Here is a 21636-nt window from a genome sequence, read left to right as displayed (position 1 = left end):
TAAAAAAATATGTCTGTGTTTATGTGTGAGATACATGTACATGTATGTGTACAACTGCTGGTCTGTGTTTTTGTACTGATCCAAGTGTACATGGTGTACAGATGCATGTGTCTCTCTGTGTGTGTGGAAGCTAAGAACAACCCTGGGTATCACCTTCATGAACATTCCTTACCTCCTTGAGATAGAGTCTCCCAGTAGCTAGAGAGTGGCTTGTAAATGCTCTAAGAGTATTAATGTCTCTACTCTGTGGCACTGGGATTACAAGCATACACCACCATGGATGGCTTTAGATATGTGTTTTGGGGGAACAAACTAAGGTCCTTATACTTATAATGCAAAAGATTTACCAATGAAGCTATCCCTTCAGCCTTAGTTCTTTTGACTAGTTAGAGCCAGAAAGTAGCTCTTGCCAAGTTAATGAAGTAGGTACTAATTGAAGTCAAATGGTCCTGGTTGTTGGCATAATGTTATGAATTGGGAAAAGATTATCCTTGTATTATTCAAATGTTGATTTTTCTGCTCCCATATCGGGTTGCAATCCAGACATGGCATTGCAATCATTATGCCAAGAATCTCCTTTCTCAATGTTGTATAAACATTGCTCCCCATTTATTTTCTGATTTGCCAGTAAAAGCTGACCAGCTGATGACAGATCAGAGGAGACAATGAGGCTGGGTTTCTGATCCCAGCCAGAAGAAGAGAAGAAAGAGAAGAACATTCAGCCATGAGGTGAGGGACCAAGAGTCACCATGAGAAGACACATGGAACAGAGAGAGCCAGATCAATACTAAAATGCAACTATTTTGGGGTTTGGGGCTGGGAAGTAACTAGATTGGCTTAGAAGATTAGAATAGATTAATAACTGCTCAGTTATTGTGCCATAAAGCCGGTTTAAATACATGTAAATGCCCCTGTCCCATTTATTTGAGATCTAGCTGGGTTAAACAAAGAACTGCTACTTTTAAAATTACTTTAACACATGGTAGCAAAAAATATTTATTTTTCTTCTCTGAAAAAGTAAAGATTAAGGAATAGTGATTTTTTTCTTTCTCTGGATAGGTATGAAAAAATATCTTAAAGTAATCTATCAACCCATTCAATGTATAGAGTAAGATAGATTACCAGCCCCCCTTTTAACTATGTGGGAACAGAGCTGCCTTTTTGTTGCATTCTATTAAGTGGAGAAAATCAAAATCTACTTTTACTTTTATAAGTGAAGCATGCCCAATAGAAATTCTAACATGGATGAGGGGGAATCTCATAGGCCCTATCTCTATACAATTAACAAATACTGAGAGTGGGAAAATTATTTTTCCCAAGAAATAAACCTCCTGATTGGTCAGACAATAAATACGAAGTGGACAATCCTGAAATACACACACACACACACACACACACATATATATGTATATATATGTGTGTGTATATATATGTATATATATATATACATATATACATATATATGTATATATACATATATGTATGTGTGATTTATGGTTATATATATGCTATATTAAATGGTCTTAGAAGATTGTATTTATATATTTATGCATATTCTCGCATGTATCTGTAACAATAATAGTCAAAGAAAAGAAAAGGAGGCCATGAATTTGAGGGGTCTGAGGGGGACTTAAGGGTTATTTAAAGGGGGAGACTTGGAGGGCTGCAGGGAGTAAAGGGAATGGCAAAAATGATGTAATAAAATTGGAACTTCAAAACAGTAACAATAAAGGTGAAACAATGTTTCTAAAAGTTATGCTAAAATTTGATCTTTAAGAGTCCAGTGAGGTCTTAGGAACTTATTTGAGAAGTTTGTGAAAAGTACTGATAATGGCAGGAGCTAAAGATCACCAACCAACAGACATGTTCTGTGCTGTGATCATTCCACAGATGTTTCCTGATATGCTGACATGCACACTAAGAAAGTGTCAGTCATTCCACAAAATGCAGCAAAAGAGAAACATTCATGAGTAGTCTATTCTAAATAAATGAATAAAAACTGGTTTTCAAGATTCTACCATAACAATTAAGGTCCAACATGACTATGGGGGTAGCTCCACATACTGTACAGTCCCAGACCTGAGATTAGGATTTTCTTTAACTGTCTCAGCTCCTGAAAGCTTCAATGATGTTGGAGAAATATCAACTCTGATTTCCAGGACTAATAAAATCTAAAATGCTAGATTGGAGGTCCTGGGAGGTGCTATTGGTACACAATAGGATTTTGTGACCCTAGACACCTTTCAGGGACTTCTATACATATCACAGTGCTAAGATAGAGCCCATTCAATGCCTTTTGGGGGAAAAACATATTGCACTATTTCCTTGATTGATTGTTTTGTCTTTCTGTGTGTGTTTATTTCTGCCAGTGCTTGCATGTGTGAGCATCTGTGTGTATGTCTGTGTCTGCCTGTGTATGTGTCTGTCTGTAAGTGTGCATGTCTGTGTCACTCTGTGTGCACATGTGGATATGTATGTGTGCTGTTTATGTGTACATGTGTGTGTGTGTGCACACATGAGCATGGATGTGCGAGTGACACTATGCATACATGGAGTCAGCTTCCTTGTATCAGCATGTGGGTCTGAGAGACTGGAATCAAGCTGTTAAATTTTAACAGTGAGAACCTTACTAGCTGAGGGGTCTTTCTAGCACACCTCTTAGATGAAACACTTGTAACTAAAATTAAGACATTCTACAAATGGAGATGCTGGCTGTGATTTCTAACACCTTGAAGAAATGGTTAGAATTATATATCAGGTTATTTCCCAGATAATAGCCTGATAGCATTGGCACAGACTGATTATTTCAAGTGCACAAGCAATTAGAAAAAAAGAGGGTAGCTCAACATGTCATGTAATCAAACTCAAGACTACAAACCACAAGATATAATCATGAGTGTATAGCATCCACTTCTGCTTTATGCATTAAATTGACCTGAAGTTGATCAATACTGTGATACCCTGAAGATAGGTAGTCTGAATATCATAAATAAATGGCTTGTTTCATGATAACCTTGTGTCCTAAATCATTGGCTTTTATTACCTTCTCTGAGTGGAAGCAGTGTGTGTGTGTGTGTGTGTGTGTGTGTGTGTGTGTGTGTGTGTGTGAGTGTGTGCATGTAAAAAGCACACAAAGGCCAAAGAAATTTGCCAAGCAATCTTGAAAGAATGTTTTCAGAAAGATGTGGTGACCTTCAGAATGTTTTGAGATCTGATTGTAGGAGCAAACTAATCAGTGGATGAGGCTTTTGTGTTTAAGCCAGATACCAGGCACTAGACAGAACTGTGTGTGTGTGTGTGTGTGTGTGTGTGTGTGTGTGTGTGTGTGTGTATCCTTCCCCTTCAGAAGCCACTCCATAATGATACAGAAGGATCATTTGAGTCAAAATTATAGGCAATTGAATGAGTCAAAATAACAACAACACGAAGAAAATAAAGTTGAGTAAAACATAATGTTTATATTGTTTCCTCTGAATTCTTGCACTCTGTAATTTTTCTCGTAATAAAGACATCCTCTATGAACACACAGGAGAGAGAATCACTGGCCAGCTGTGTCCTTTGGGTGTGTGGGACTGTAAATAGTTCACTGTATTTTTCAATGTATTTCTGGCAGAAATGGAGTCATGTTTTCCTTCTTCTTTTTCCCCCCTTAGGATAAATACCTAACGTATCACTGAGTTGGCTAACTTAAAAAAATATGCTCTAGTCTCGAGCCCCTTTCAACAGCTTTTTCCATACAAATTTAACTTTCTGGGTTCAAACAAAATTAATGAGGCAATGTGATGAAGCTCTCATCATTGTAGAGAACTCTCTGATGTTGCATATATGCCTTTCAGAAGAGGATATTTTAATACCATACTATGTACTAGACAAAAGCTTTTTCTATTCAATAACTGCCCATCTTTCTGTACTCAGGGGAAGACAGCATTTCTCTCTAGAAAACTGGAGAGAATATCAATAGAGCTAATATCTTCAAAGTCCTTAGAGCTCAAAGCTGTTGCCTGCAGTTGTGAAAGGTCCCCACCCTCATTATCTCTGCAAAGGAAAAGTGACCAAAATGCAAAATACTGCCTGGTCTCTAGGGGCCAACATGCTCTATAGGAAGTTATAATAAGCATTCACTAACTCATTTCCTAGCCTCATTCTTTAAATTTTAATTTATTTTTAAAAGAAAATTGTTCAATTATGGACACCATTTGTTTGTATGAAATGAGATGCTGAAGTGGCACAAAATTAAACTATAAGGGTTGCAGCATTTAAAAAAATTTTTAAATATCATATATACCTATATTCCAAAGACACATGACTTGTATAATATAAGTAGTCAAGGATTATCAAATTATGAATTACATGCTATGACAAGTGCTCTTCTGAGCACCCTATGTCATAGGAGAATTCACTTAATGTTCTATCCTATAAAAGAAGGATTGGTGTATTTGGAAGTCACTAATAGCAGGAATTGGAACTATCATACATAATCATGATGACCTAATTTAAAACAGAAATAAGGTGTTCAACTCAACGCGTAATTGTAGCAACTCCTAGAGGAAATCCTGCTGAGGAAGCAGCTGGGACGGAGGTAGCACTTGTTCAGTATGCCTTGTCACAATGTCACAGGACTGTCTGTCCCCACCGGTTGCATCTCATCCTCTAATGGGTAGACAGCGATGAGATCCAGTATGCACCTGTGAGGCTTGCCTGGTTTTGTGTTCAGATAATTCACCCAGTGTAACACAGGTCTTTACCAGTCCTACTGTAACCACCTGACCTCCTCCACCTATTCTTAACCTTGTATTTGTCTCTATGGAGCCCTTCCACAGAGAGTTTTTTGTTTTTTGTTTCCCCCAAGACATGACTTGCTTTCTCACCGTGTGTAGGTTGTCTTTCCTCAGAGGTCTCTCTTGAGTGTCTTATTGGCAAAATCCATACCCTGTGATGGCTACATTGATTACCTACTTTGACAGCATCTAGAGTCCTTGAGAAGACAAACTTCTGGAAATGCTAAGAGAAAACGTGAGGAAGGTTCTAGAATGGGTTTGCTAAGGTGTGAAGTCCCTCCCTGAATGTAATTGCATAACTCCATGGGCTGATATCCTAGATTGAGTAAAGTATGAGAACTTGCTGAAAGTCATCTTTCTCTACTTTCGCTACCCAGCATGTTGTGATGAGCCATCTCTACTGCCTCACCATGTCTTCCGTGTGATCATGGACTCAAACTGTGAGCCAGACTAAGTCCTTCTGTCTTGAGGGCACTTGTGGTTTCTTGGAGGTAAGAAAAATAACTAATGCATTATATTTTCACTCAGGTAGTGTTATATGATTTTATATTTCAACCTGTGTATGTCTATGTGTATGTCAGACTGAAAGGTAGGGAAAGAGGTTAGAGAAAGATGGTACAGTTCTTCTTCCTCAATTAGTACATAAATAACAAACACAGAGCCATGTCTTATTTGTGAATTCACATGGCTTATCTCAGGAATGTCCACAAAAACTGAAACAAAACAAAAAAACAATAACAACAAAAACATAGCAAGTACACTTCCTTATTCTCAATTTACAGAAGGAGAAATTTAGGCAGAGAGAGATAAAGAAACTTTTCCAAAGTTAGAGAACTAATTGGATGTAGAATTTGGATTGAAAACAAGACAAAACAAAGGAAAAAAAAAAGCAAAGAGTGTCACTCCAAATACTGTTATTCTTGCCTATTCTACTGCCTTTGATTAATTAAAGTGAAAAATATAATAAAAATATAAAAAAGATATATTATCAAATATATATTATGTGGAGGCTAGATGGATAGCTCAGTGGTTAAGAGCACTGGCTGCTCTTTTAGAGGTCTTGAGTTCAATTCCCAGCACCCATATGATGGCTTACAACCATCTATAACTGTAGTCACATTGGATATAATGAACTCTTATGGTGTGCAAATGAACATATAGACAAAACACTCATAAGTATCAATTACATAAATAACTATATCTTAAGAAAAGACCCACCTTTAACCCAGTATATAAGAAAAGAAAACTAAATCTTAAGAAAAGATCCACCTTTAATCCAGTATATAAGAGGCAGGGGCAGGTGGATCGCTCTGAATTTGAGGCCACCTGGTTCTACAAACCTGATTCTAGGACAGGCAGCACTGGTAAGAGAAAACCTGTCTCAAAAAATCCTGTTTCAACAACCTGTCTTGACATAAAATTATGAATACATATAATATATATATGAGAGGATATAATATATATGTATATATATTTGTATATGTGTGTATATATATACATATATATCATGGTAATTTTATCTAGGGTTTATGAAATATAAATTATTAACTCTGATTTATGTGATGTCAAACAGGTTCTTTTTTCTCATAATTTTTCTAGAAACATCTTCAGTAATTATGTAGGATAATAAAAAATATAGATCGTATAAGATATAACACCTCCTCTAGCCACATCAAAGGGATCTGAATATTAATGAGATTTGTGAGCTTTAGTATAAGAGCCTTTCCTCTCCCCCTCCAGTTTATAACCTCTTAAGGAGTCAACAGAGAATTCCTGTGAAGACAGGGTCTCAGCAGGAATAGGATCCAGTCAAACCAGAGCATCACTGGGCTGCTTCACAGGCATCCTACTGTTTCCTCACAATGAACAAACACATCCTATAGTGGGAAAGCTGCAGGAATTGAGCCTCTAAGGTTGGCTGTCTGTAGACAGAAATTGATAGAGCTTGTGTCACCAGGAGGGGTTTTCACAATGAGAGGGCCACTAGTAGAGGCTATTCAGCAGAACTGTTTGGTGCCTTCTTAATCCTAAATCAGCAAAGTGTGTTATTCGTTAATTTTCTGTTTCTGTAATTAAGTATCATGGCTATGAACAGTTACAGAAGGAAGTGTTCATTTTAGCTTTACAATGTTAGAGGGTTACAGACCATGATGACAGCATGGAGACATGGCAGAAAGAAGCTGAGATCTCACATCTTAGACCATGAACACAAATCAGTACCTACTGCAAGTAGGAGAATGTTACCATTCTCAAAGCTCAGGTCCCCTCCAATGACATACTTCTGCCATTCAAGGCTGCACCCCCCGAATCTCTCCATACAGCTACTCCAATATGGAGCAAACATTCAAATGTCTAAGATTATGGGGAGAGAGCCATGTCTCATTCAAACCAAAACACAAGGTGCACTTTTCGTAGAAGCAGGAAAGGAGGGGTGGAGATGGGGCTCAGCATTAGGGAAAATGTACTCAGACACTGCAACCATGAGAGGGTGTAGTAGCAAGTCTTCCCCCACACATAAAGAACTGTTGTGGGATCGGCATCAGCCTCTAGTAGATATGTACATCAGCTTCCATTGGTTTCTAATAAATCATTTTCATTCTTCATTTTTCCAGCATAGTTAAAAAGAGATGGTTAAGAATTAGCAAATGTGTGAGAAATCATTCTTCTATCTTCCATATTCAAATAGCAATTTAAAACACACCAGTTCCTTATAGTTTCTGTCACCACAGCTACCTTTCATGTTTTCTCCTGTTTCACATACAGGCACAGGTTGGAAGTTAGTTCTCATGCTTTGTCTTATTTTGGCTCCCCCAAAGCTGCACTTCCAGATCTGAGGACCCCTGCCCCCACCTGGCTTTTATTGATAATAAAGAATTGCCATGCAGCTATTGGCTGGGCAGGAAAATGGGTCAGGACTTCTAGATTGCATGGGCAAGAGACTAAGAGAGAGGGGAAGACGAGGAAGGTCACCATAAGGGGATACAGAGGGATTAGATGAAAGAGCTGCAGGAAAGGCATGCAGTGCCTGGCAAATATAGAAGTGGATGCTCACATTTATCTATTGGATGGAATATAGGGCCCCCAATGGAGCAGCTAGAGAAAGTACCCAAGGAGCTGAAGGGGTCTGTAACCCTATAGGAGGAACAACAATATGAACTAGCCAGAACCCCCAGAGGTCGTGTCTCTAGCTGCATACGTAGCAGAAGATGGCCTAGTTGGCCATCATTGGGAAGAGAGGCCCCTTGGTCTTGCAAACTTCATATGCCCCAGTACAGGGGAATGCCAGGGCCAAGAAGTGGGAGTGGGTGGGTAGGACAACAGGGTCGGGGGGGAGGGTATAGGGGGCTTTTGGGATAGCATTTGAAATGTAAATGAAGAAAATATCTAATAAAAAATTGAAAAACAAAGAAAAAGAATTTAGGTAAGTGGCCCTAGAGGCCATTCCCTCTTCAGGTCTTGGGTAGTAGAGATGAAGTGTTGATTTAGCAAGTTGACTTGTAAGACTCTGGCAAGCCTTAGCAAAAACCAAGAGGAATTTATTGTTCCAACATGTTGGGGTCGCCCTTCACATAGAGAGAGAGAAAGACCATGTGAAGCCACACCAGTGAGCCTTTATACAGTTCTCCAGGCAGCAGCCATTAGGCACGATGTGACTGGCACAAGAGTGTGACTTTTAAACGGATTGGTCTATAGGGAATGAGGTGGGTGGCCAATGGTCCCAGAGCAGAATGTTGTGTCTATGAGCTCTGGTGGTCGGTCCTCCCTCTCTGTGGTCTGAGGAATGTAATGAGCCCCTCCCTTCTGGAGGGAAGGGGTGCCTATGTGCTCTATGACCTTTCACTTCCAGGAGGGGAGGGGTCTGGTGGAATTTTCTACAGTTCCTCAGCTGGCCTCTTCAGACTCAGAAAAGTTGGAGTGAAGAATGTATGCTTTGCTAAGGGGAGGATTAAAAGTATCCAGCCATTGAGCTAGTTAAGGCATATCAAAATTAGCTGATGTGCATGTGTATGTGTGCATTTGTAGGTGTGTGTGTCTGTGTCTTTGTTTCTGTGTGTGATTCGCGAATCCAGAGAGCTCTTGGGTGGGTGCAGTACAAGTGTGACTCATAGGGAAGGAAGCCGAGTGGGTTAACTAATTCACGGTTACAGGATCATGTTACTAATATTAATGATTACTTGTATATTTAGTCTAGACTCTTCAGATATAAGAGGAGCCCTCTAAGGGAACACCTACATTTATTTCTTTAGATGCCATGCCAAATTCTATATGCCCATCTGTGTCATTCATAGACCTGGCAGGAAACAAAACAGTTTCATTTGGATGGAAGACTTAAAGAGACTATTAATGAAGGGATTATTGGCCAATAAAGCAAATATAGAGGAATAATTGAGAAAATACTTGAATAAATTAGAAGCAGTGAGGAGTGATTACTGCACAAAGTAAAGGGAATGGGAATGGGAATGACCTAATCAGAGACTGGCTGGGAACTGGAGTCCCCCAGCAGGGAAGAGCACAGGACCTACAGCTGTGGGCAGCAAATAGCTGGATTGTAAATGCACCTAAGCAAGGTGGGAGAAGATCATGCAATGCTCCACTTTCTCTCCCTCTCCCCCTCTGATCTGACTCTTGTATCTCCTTTGGAGATGGACTAAGTTGGTGGGCAATCTGCCTTCCATGTGAGTCAGAGGATGATGACAAATACTGAATGATTAGCAGGAAGCTATCTGATAGAGGAGCAGCTCAGCCTCTACCCATCAACCTCTCCACTCAACTTTCTAGCCAGCCACTGACTGAGATTATCGACTATATTTTGCTGGTACATTCATTTTCATTACACTGCCTCCTCTAACCTCGAGGCATACATTCTAATGTACTAGATAAGCAAATGGGAAGATGAATGAAGGAGGGATTTTCTAGGAGAGAGGGGTGACAAAACTGAGAGAAATGTATTAATATGGAAAGTGTAAAAATATAGCATATAATTAAAACAGGAATTTCAATGAATGTTACAGAGATGTTAGAAGCTATGTATATTTAAAACTATGAAGAATGAAAAGAGTGAAGATGGTGAACAGAATGAGTGAAATAATACATTTTGATGATATTGTGTGTGTGCGCGCCCGCTAAACTTTTTTAACTAAAAAGAAGGTGTGAGGGAAAGAGTAGAAATGGGAGAAAAATAGTATCCATGGCTACAGTTAAATTTAGCTGAAGACAAGTGGTCCCTAAGATCCTGTGGCTATAGAACAAATGGAGCATCATGTAAAACCTGGGAAAGGATGATAAAAGAGTGATGAGCACAATAAAGAAAATCTATTAAATCATCTTTTAATGAGAGATGGGTGCTTCTAGCAAGTCTTCTTTCTGGGTGTCATTTTTTTCTCCTCCTCCATACACAGATACAAGACACCCTTCCTTCCAAACAGGACTGGGTGACATATACAGTGTAGCACAAATGGAAGAGTTTAGGTTAAAATTTACAGCATGCCCTGCTACTCCGTGAAACCACAGATGCACATATAATTTCTTCAAACATAATCTCAATGATTTCTTCATCACTATATCTCAGAACATAGTCCTGTGACAGGCATACAACAAGGTTATGATAAATAATTCTTTATTAAATTGATGTATGTTCCAACATTATAGCAACAAAAATATGAGTATAAAAATAAAGAATTTTATCAAATTTATTTTTAAAATATTTATTGTTAATTTAAAAAAATACACCATTTTCTTCTTTTACCCTTATTTCTATTGGCATGAAATAGGAGGATGCCTGACGATCTTGAGCAATTTTTACTTACACTCTTAAATTACAAGTGAGGAGAGACACTTTTGAGCTCAATCAGATTGAGTAAATCATATTTGAATATTGTTTGAAATTCAATTTCAGATAAATAGAACTGCAGGTTATCACCAGTGCCAACTGTTCCATCTCCATGAAGAGTGAGGGTACTGTGTGTTCTGGTTTGATTTGCACATCTGTTGAACTGCAACTTCCCATAAAGGATTATCCTATTAAAAAGTATCATCTTGGCAGATTAAAGATGATTATCTATTCAATTTTGTATAACAGACTATTAAAAAGAAGGCAAATTCTTCAGGTACTGGCTCTGGACCACATAGTATGTGTGCACTGAATTTTAACTGTTACCATTGAATCTAATAACTAGTGTATATTCTTAGATTAAAACAATTCATTCCTTTTAGGTTTCTCAACTGCATTCCTTGGAAAAATTCAAAGTGTTGATGGGATATATTGCTTTATATAAATGCATGTCTATTAATTTGCCATATTTCAAAGCTACCTTTGCTGGCATACACACATGATTTTCTTTATATCAGTCAGCATTCCAGCATAGCTCATTATTATTTTTAACTTATATTTATACAGATAGACACAACTCACTCCTCACACTTGATTCATAGATACAAAACTTCTTAGAATTTTTTGCTTACGGCTGGTGGAAAATAATTTGACATCGGCATATTTTTCATTTGTTTATAAGTGTGCATTTGAAAATATTTCTATTTAACACCACAGAAAATCTTCATTAAATCTAATGATGCTAATGTAGAATACATCAAGTTTACAGCATATGCTCTATTCCAATTGTTTGTATGTAATTACATCCAGGAGCCTTAGAAGAAACTTCTGAATTGATATTTTATTTATTCAACAAAGCAATTCAAGTGTTCTTTGATTGTCTTTGCGTATCCTGTTATAAATACACTTCATTGTAATTCTTCACAGAAGAATTAAGATATAATTGCAACTTCACTTGGCTTAAAATACTACATAATATTGAGGAAACTAATCCAAGTGTGACCTTTTGTGATCCATGCTAGGGAAGCTGCAGTAGCAGACTGTGGCTGCACAGTGCTGCAATTGGTAATAGTGACTAGTTACTTCTCCTCCAATTTAAACAGAATGGTTCACATTCTTCACTGACACAGTCTGTAAGAAGACTTTGACATAGTCATTAAATTATTAATATGTTAGAATATATGAATCTTTTGCCAGAATCCCTAGCTAGATACGTGAGATTAATGGGCCAGTTTCCATGGAATATGGCTGCCATTGTTATTTGGAGCACAAATTTGGGTCGTTTTTGGTCCCCATTTTCCTCTCATTTTGTTCCATCTCTTGTGGAAACTTGTATCCTTGTCAGCAACTCTTCTTCATTATTTTGTTTGTGTATGTGACATACTGGATTTAGAAAATTGCTTCATGAATGCAGAAGAGACTTATTTGATGTAGCTTAGGGAATTTATCAGTGGCTACATCACTAATGTAAATAATATAATATTCTCTTTCCCAGCAACCAATAGTTCCCATATAGTCCCTCAAGAAGAGGTGGGGCTTCATGAACCCTTCCCTAGACATGATGAAATATTCATGGCTTTAATCTTGTATCAGCTACCACAGAGGCAGTGAGTTAGTGAGTGCAGTGCCACGTTCCATTCAGAAGAAAGTTTCAAAGCACCTATCTGCTTCCTCTGACTCTTACATCACCTGCCTCTCCTTCTCAAAGATGTTCCCTGACCCTTCAAGGAGGTGGTATAGATATTCTCATTTAGGACTTAGCACTCAATAGTCACTTATTGTTAATAGTTTGATCACCTGTGAATTGCTCCATTAACTCTTATGCACTGTAAAAAGAAGTGTCTCCAATAAAGGTTGTGTGTGACATTAATCCTGCACAGCAAACTGTGGTGTGGTCTAAAGTCTCAGAATGGTACCTGACCTCACATCTGATCTACAGTCAGCAAGGCTCATTCTTTTTTTTTAAAATCAAATTCTATACTTTTTTCTAAGCTACTAAGAAAAAACTCCTTATATTTACGTGATTAGTTGGCTGGGAGGTAGCCAGATTATCTTAGAGGATTAGAATAGATCCATAACTGCTCAGCTACTATGCTATAAAGCTAATTAGGCAAAACTAGTCATTTCTGTCTTGCTTATTTAGGAGCTAGCTGGGGATAGGGAAATATTAGCCACTTTTAAAATTAGTTTTACATATGTAGACCATTCCGAAAGGAGCTTCCATATGCTTGTGCAGTGCTTTTATCACCAGATAAACTACACACCTTTGTGATCATAATGTAGGAAAACAAGACTCAGTTCCACATATAAATTCTATTGTAATTTGTAGAATTCAGGCAATTTCCAGGTATAAAAATCCATCATAAATTGTGAATTTCAAATGAGCTTCAGTTTCAGTATGGATGACATACTGTTGGAATCCCAGTCTATACCCAACTAAGAAATGAATATCATAGTCACCTAACAATCAGAAAAGATGCTAGACCTGTCAATCCAGGCTCATAGTTATAATGAATTGATATTCATTATCCCTGAATTAATGGATTTGTGGTTAATATGTCTTTAATTGAAATTTTCAAGAAACTCCCATTTGTATCATCATGTTACTTCTTGTGTTTACTCTTAGCAAATTAAGTTGCTTTTTATCATGGAGCATAATAAGACAAAAATCAAAGAAGAAAAATTGGCTATTATTACAGAGAAAGCATGAAGCCTGTCCCTATGAATCTCCATTTTTTTCTTAATATAATTCCCAATTTACAGTAATGAAATAAAACAGTTTTCACAGAAGTATGAGAGCATGTAAATTTATTATTACAAATAAGAAATTAAAGCTCTTAAAATGTTTCTAAGTGGGAGAAATAAAACACAACCAAAAGGTCTGTGATGACAGAAGAGGAAAGCCCTGTTCTCTACATGACATGCACCTCCCTTCACAGCTCTACTCTACATCTTAAAGGGCTGCACACATCGCTGCAGGTTCCTGCTCTGCCTGTATACCCAAAGGACTGCACATATCTGTGCAGGTGCCTGCTCTGCCTGTATACCCAAAGGACTGCACATATCCCTGCAGGTGACCATTCTACCTTTATAGCCAAAAGGGCTATAATCTGATTTTCTAAAGTTCTTCTCATTCCTTGGTCCAGAATCAGAGTGAGCTATATTTACTTAAGAACAGATTGGATAGTTTATGTTCAGAGGAACCAATAGAAACAAAATTAAACAATAGAGCCTTAAAATAATTGACCTGGGTCCTCTGGTGACCTATTTCTTATATTTTATCTTCTATTCTGATTGCTCTGTGTCCTTAAAAATGTATTTTATAGGATCAGTTCCATCTTTCCAAGCTTGAGGCATAAAAGATGTTGTCTTATTTCCTTCCTTTCTTATTTAAGTTTTTAATATTTATTTCTAAATAACCCAGGACTTACATAACAGAGGGCTGAGGAGGAAGCATTCCATGGCAGAATGCTTGCCTCACAGGTATGAAAGGCTCTAGGCTCTAAGCACCACCATCACCTCTCCAGCCATCTCTATATAGCCTTCCTACTGATAACATTTATTGCATGTTATGAGTTATACAAGGCACACAAAAAAATCTAGACTGTACTTGATCATAAATGACAGAAATAAGAACCACAGAGCTGAAGCTATGACAAAAAATAGCTTTATATAATTTCTCAAGTATAATGCGATCTTTTCCAGATAAGTGACCAGAAATGTAATTGACGGTGAAAATAAAAAACTCTAAAACCAGAGGACTTCAGATTGGCCATGTGAACGTTGTAGAAATTTATTGAGATATATAGATGACTTAGTGCATGGATAAGAAGTTATACTTGGTACAGGGTTGGAGGTTCAGCTGCACCCCCAACCCTGGCAGTGAAGAACAGGTGCTCAGGTTGCCTAGGAGACATGTAAGAAATCTGGCAGATAACAACAGAGACTGTCTTTTGATAGTTTTATAAATTTTAGGGACAACTAGTTGGTAATTAATGCTTATAACAGGATGCGGTATCTCAGCTTCAGGTAAAACATTTTCAGGTAGCAATATGGAACCACATTCTGTTATAGAAAGGATAGGAGAATATATAACTTATTTCTCAGAATAGAGACTGACCATCATTGAGTGCCAACTCTACATTTAAACAGCAATGGACAATAATATTGATAAAGTTTTGGTTTCTCAGTTTCTTCATCTCTAACATGGGACAAGAACGACACTATTAATTTGTAGTGAGATTTAAGTAGGGACAAACCCCTTCTATGACTGTAAAGACAGTAGTGTGAATCTCAGCCCAGAGGTGTGGTCTGGGTGGAGACAGCTCTCTCCTGAGTGTCCCTTCTTAGGCTTTCCTTTATCCTAGTAAAAGCCCAATAGGGATGATATTTAAATTGGCACTTTCTACATGCTTGTAAATGAGACTGTTGCCCAGCTGGCAGTGACCCTTCAATTCCTGCTCTCCTCTTTGGCCTTTGAGTTGCCGGATTTTCCTCCTTGGCTAGAGAAACATAAACTATTCCTACATAAGCCTTATGAGCTCCTGGAATTTTACCCTCTATACCTTTAGACATCTTCCCCTTGACTTTAAGCTCTTACTCACAAATTCACAAGTCCTTACTCAGCTAGCAAGTGGAGGAAGTGGAGGAGTGTCTGCAGATCTCCAGGGTCTCTCTACATTGCCCTCACCCTACCCTACTCTGTCTTGCAAACTGAGGCTGCTCTGACCTCCAAGGCTTGTTCTCTCTAGCTCCCTTCCTTCAGTCTCCCAGAAGTTATTAAGTGTGACCTGTCAGTCTGTCCTTTCCTGAGGTAAAATGTAGTAGTTGAATCTGGGCAGTAGACTGGGGTAAGTCATGTGGTTTGCCTGACACACTGTGTTAGGAACTACTGTTGCATTATCTTTTTAATTGCTTACCTTTTAGTGTTTGAAAACTGCTGTTGTTTCAAGATTTTTTTTCCCATACTCCCCCATCCTACAACTCACTACCCTTCCACTGTTTGGAAATACGTATGGCCAGTCCTTGCTACCCACTCATGGCTGGGGTGGAATATCCTATAAGTTTCTGACACTGCCTATGAACTGAGGTTCGTATTTAGGGATTCTACCCAAATCATCCAACCATTAAAACAAACAAAAAACAACCTCTAAACTAGAGATTTTTGTTTTGTTTTTTGTTTTCTCCTGTGTGCTCCACCAGGGGGACTTACTCAGAAATGGAATGTTTGTTTGTTTGTTTGTTTGTTTGTTTGTTTGTTTTCTCCAGACAGGGTTTCTCTGTGTATCCCTGGCTGTCCTGGACCTCACTCCCTAGACCAGTCTGGCCTCGAACTCAGAAATCAACTTCATCTGCATTCCAACTGCTGGAATTAAAGGCATGCACCATTACTGCTGATCAGAAACTGACTTTTAAATACAAAATGATGCACTGGTAGCATTTATTAATCAATACTGACCAATTTGAGCCAAAGATTTTGGGGGATATCTTGCTTTGAAAAAAATAGGTTGAGAGCAAGAAAAATAGTTGGATTTCTTTTTTTGGTTTTGGTTTTGTTTTTTCCCCTTCTTGTAGGATTTCTGGCATGGTTCTGTTTGTTGGGGACATTTAGGATTTTCTCCAAAAGCTGGGGAACTTTGCCTATTTCAATGATCTGATACCTACAGGTTTTCTAGAGGAGAGCCTGCAGCTGGCTCAAATTTCTGCCCCTGCATTTTCTAGAGCTATGGCTACTTTACAAATGCACTGGAATTACCTTTTACAAAGGAGCACAAAAAATATTGCTGAAGTATATAAGCACAGTGAAACAAGAGATGTGGAGAGGGGAATGTATGTATAGATCCTTTGAGTGCACTTTTATTGCTTTCACCATGCAACTGCATTTAACATTTTCTGAAACAAGCAATAATGTTTGAATGGAAAAAAAAACATATGACACTTTAAATATGACCAAGTGAAAGATATTATTTAGATAGTGAATATTCACAAAAACTTGTTGTTTTACATTCCCAGGAGGCTCTTTTCTTAATGAGAAAGAAACATTTATCCTCTCACAAATACAGTGTTATAAGTTTATACTAATATATGGATACATCTATAAACACAGATAATCTGTATTTGTCACAGGCAATGCACTTGTAAATGAAACATTATGTAAATAATGCTGTGCCACGGGCAGTTCTTCTTTCCAATGCGTGCGGGGCTGATTCAGCAGTGGAAAAGCAAAGCCATCCGCAGTGATTTATACAGGCTCAAATGTTTAAATATAGAATGTACATTTCATAAAACATAGTGCAGTCTCAGTTAGTGATTTCAACAAAGTCCCAATAAAAGAAAAAGGTTTAGGCTTCTTTCTCTAATCCATTGACGGGCATACGTTCTTAGACATCTTGCCCACTCACAAGCAGACCAACTGACTTTTCTTATTCCGAAAATGAGAGGAATAATCTCTGAGATCCGTTCCAGTTTTAAGAAACGTAAAAGACCAAACTCAGATTTCCTTATTGTGTGACACCATTGTCCCTTTGAACCATTGTCCCACCATTAAACACTGGGTAATTATATCCTCTCTTATTTCCATGAGTAAAGATATTTCAAGGTGATTAAGTAATTTGTCTAAACAATGCCGAAGATGTTATTAAATATAAGAGTCTGAGTTGTAATATGCATTGTGCACTTATAATTCTGGGGTATAAACTTCTTTATCCAAACTACCTGTTACAAATGATGCACTAAGGATATCAATCTTAAAACAGGTAAAGAGCCATTTCTTAGAACATACATTTGTAATTATAAAATGAAAATATTTTTCTACAACTTCTAATTATCTGTTTTTATATTCATGAAATTTGAAAATAATAGTTCAGATAATACCTTTAAGTTGTGTTATGATCTTCAATCTATTTCTTACACTGTGTTAGATTTTCAGTCATTAGAAATCCAGTATCTACAGAAATAACTCAGAGTTTATGGTGACAGCATGAAATATTTCTCTAGTTGCCCTTCAGTGAAATTGATCAAGGTATATAATGATCACTTAGAATTTATAACAGTAACACATTTCTTGTTTTTACCAACTTAGCTAAGATGTTACCCAAACATTCACATGCATTTCCTGACACTGAGGTAGCTGTGCATGCCTATTGATAATGACTTTCTCTTAGGTCCAGAGTACAGCTAGGGCAGTTAGAGTTTTGCCTCTAAAAAGGTGAAATTGTGATGAATAACATTTTGGGTAACACTGTCACAAATTTCGACCAGGAGACATGGCTTAGCAAAAACTCAATGTGTATTCCCAATCAATGAGTTTTATTTTTAGCCAGGTCAATATTCTCTTGCTCTTTTGGATTCATACCATCTATACTTGCATTAGCCTGCCCTGTGAACAAATACAAACTTGTCATCTTCAGATGGATACATATTTTGACTTTATTAATTCCGACTTGATTTTATATTGTATTTCAGGTATTTTTTCATAATGCAATTCTGCTACATTTCCTTACTGAATATTTTATCCCAAACAAATAGCAATTAGCAAAGATATACGAGCCACTTATCTTTATTACCATGTTGGCTAACTCCAGATCTTTACTCTTCTTTACTTTCTTCAGAAGAACAAAATCCTCAGTACTATACTTTTTAAAAAATCCTTTTGTTCATGTTCTGATTTGACTTAGACTCCCACTAATTAACCCAATGTTTGGTATATATATATTTAAATATATATATATAAATATATATATATATAAATATATATATATATTTAAAGGGCCATTGCAGATGTCTGTAGAGAAGCACAGGTTCCTTATTATTCAATGAGAAAAGCGTTGTGACGGTAATTTCTTGTGCACATTGAATTAAAATTAATTATCATATGTTCCTTGAAGAAATGGTAAAAGGGATGGGAAGGTTGAACTGAAATTGTGTTGCTGTGGCCTAATAACAGGATCTCTGGTTCTCAGTTTCCGTCTTTATGTTTCTCATCATTCTAATATCAAATATCTATACTTTTCTTAACATTAGTGTATGACCAGGAGTTTGGTAGCCATGGAAGAAAAAACAGATTTGCTATAGCTAGATTTTAATATATTGGTTTGTGCAGCAAAAGATAGATGCTGATATTTATTTAAAATCATTTTTGCCTGGCTGTACAAAGAACTTTCCAACTGGAAAGCAAAGGTCAATAAAAAATTTACCAGTATCACATCTAATAATTACAATTAAATATAGAGCTATTTTTAATTGTGCAATACTTTTTAAAAGGACCTTAACTTCTGGTACTAGAATGTTACAGCCTCCTGTTTTACCATTCAAACTTCAATGTTCAAAGATATGAGTACTGCTTAAGGCAATCAAAATGGATTTAGAGAGGTAGAAACACCCATGGAGATCTGATGACAGTGCAGATTTACATGTCAGAACCTTACATTAAACTATTAATATCTTATATATAACAATACGGAATGAAATTTCCAACTGATAGTTAGAATCTTTGATTCTGTATTGTGTCCTCTCTTTGAATTCTGACAGACTATAAATGTCATAATGCCATGAATATCATTAAAATTTTTTTCTTTACTTTTTGAAACTCTCATTTATACTTAGGACTCTCCTACCTCTCCCTCCTTAGCATTGCATGCAGGTGCCACCATACTGGATAACGAAAAACGCTTTGTTTCCAGTGGTTTATATAGGTTCACATGCAATGAAAATGCAACATACAATTTAAGACGATAACTTACCATTTATATATTCTGATGCTTAATGGTAATAACACAAAACCAGTTTTAACAAACACACAGCAATTATCTTATGGCTCCAGAATTATTCTTGGTAAACCACGGAATTAATATGAACTATTTTTTTTAAATGAAGCATTTTTCTTCTTATATGTTTATTTCTTCCTTTACAACTGAAGTTTAGTCATATTAAAATTTTAATTGATTACAAATAAAGACTGAGGAATTCTCAAAAGTTCAAAAATCTTAAATACGCATCACTATCAAAGGGAAGATATACTGTGCGTCCCTCATTTCACAGAGTCTACCACTAAAGATGGTGAAGCAGTCGTACTTTAATCTTCTAAGTCAACAATTGAAATCAATTTACTTAATATCAGATTCCACTCTATTCATCATCAGTAGGGATAAAATATTTTATCTGCTTGATAATTCTTATGTATTTCAGGAAAAATGCTACAAAAACTTCATAAAGCATAAAACATTTAACTACAATAATAGATGAATATGTGCATAAATTCTAGAGAATTTCAGAGCAATTTATTAACCGTTTTATAATTAACCTATTCCATTAAAATATTTCAAGTTTATCTAGATATAATTTTTGTTACTCTCCACTGAATCACTTACATTACAGGGAGCCAAGTAGGTAAGATATGGGACATGGCTATAAGAATACTCATGATGCTGTCAGCAAGCTTGTGATGTCTCTAGGTTAATACCTTCCTTTTTTATTTCCTTATGTTAATTATTCCTTTATGAGATCAATACAATTGTTTCACAGTAAGAGTCATGATTTTGATAAACTAGAAATACCACAGCTGATATATTCAAAACAGAAAATTATAAACTGCATACAAAGTTTTACCAAAAACTTTGAGAAAAAAAAAAGGCATTTTAGATTTAAAAAAAAATGTTCATCAGGTGCCAATAGTGAAACAAAACAGATCCTACCTGACTGGTCAAAGTTCACCTCATTTCCCGAACTTGGACCCACATCAATGGACACGATTGGAATGAGTTTCCGGAAGTCCCACAGCTTTGTAACTCCACGGGCATCACAGGATGCTATTATGTGACCCTTTAAAACATATAATAAAAAATAGATATATCATAACCTGTAGTAAAAACATAACTATGAGATTTATGTTCCAGTTTTATCAATGCCACAAAAAATACATTTCTGGAACCTAAAAAGAAATCATTATAAAGTTACATCAAATCTTTCCTTAAGATGTGAAGCCTTACATGAAAATTAGAAAAATAAATTTTAAGAAAACACTTAGACTTTAGTTATGCAAAATGATATAAAAGTATAAAATATATAAACCCTTATATTTCATTATATTATGCAAATTATGTTTTTAAGATATGTTACACACAAAACTACAAATATTAAAAAAAATACTTCATATGTGCATTTCACTTAATTCGACTCCTATGAACTTGTAATGGTATTTGATGCCACAAATGCAGTGAAACTAGGAGTTAGGAAGATAAATAGGTGCGATGGTCAGGAGATGAACCTGGCTGCAGGTAAATGATACTTACTGTGGTCCTTTAGACAAACTTCTCAGCAGAGGTGGTTGGGCTACTTTGTTAACATATTCTATCTGTTTGATTATGCTTAATGCTCTTGCAGGAAAAGTGCTTAAAACAAACAATTTTATAAAGCAAAACCAGTGACAATTAGTAACTGTTGTGTTGGAACAAGGAGGAAGGTGTTTGGATACAGCAGAGGAAAAAATAGAAGACGCGATGAATCAGTTTTAATGAAGCAAGGGAAGAGGGTTTTCCAGCACAGCAATTACCTGAGCTCGTCCTTCAGGAGGTCCATGGCTGCCTAGGTTTCCTGTCTAGACATTAGCCTCTCAGAACAAATGTCAGGTTTTGAGAACCAATCCACATCAGTGACTTGGGATGAGGTGGCAGGCGAGAGGGGCTTCTGCTCTGCATCTACCCTCAGTCTCATTGTTTTGCCTTCTGTCTCTTTGCTCATTCACAAGTGCAGTGAGTTGGGCACAGTAGAACCACATCACTGTTCTCAGCTACTCCCTAGACTGACTCTTTTCAATTAGTTTTACAGTTTCCCCTTTAAAATCTAGTTTGATTTTTTTTAAACTGTCAAGTAAAAAAACTTCCCTTCTTAATTTTTAAATGTCTTAAAGGTATTAACTTTATAATGAAACAACGTTGTTATTTCTATCAAGGTTATCAAGGTTATACTTTTTACTTGCCACTAGTAGGATATCCTTCCTGTAAGAACTGAACAACATCTATAAATAAGAGT

General features: G+C 36.8%; 1 protein-coding gene across 2 annotated transcripts in view; it reads right to left on the bottom strand.

Moving 5' to 3' along the window:
- The window catches only part of Spag16 (sperm associated antigen 16), an 898261-nt gene that overhangs the window by 210925 nt on the left and 665700 nt on the right, over positions 1–21636 (bottom strand). For both annotated transcript variants that reach the window (NM_029160.3, NM_025728.4), the window contains one exon: positions 20301–20427. In NM_029160.3, coding sequence (NP_083436.2) covers positions 20301–20427 — 127 coding nt within the window. The remainder of the gene's footprint in view (positions 1–20300; positions 20428–21636) is intronic.

This window comes from Mus musculus, chromosome 1 (genome assembly GCF_000001635.26).
Source record: "Mus musculus strain C57BL/6J chromosome 1, GRCm38.p6 C57BL/6J".
Classification (NCBI taxonomy): Eukaryota; Metazoa; Chordata; class Mammalia; order Rodentia; family Muridae; genus Mus; species Mus musculus.
This window is presented reverse-complemented; position numbering and strand designations above follow the sequence as displayed.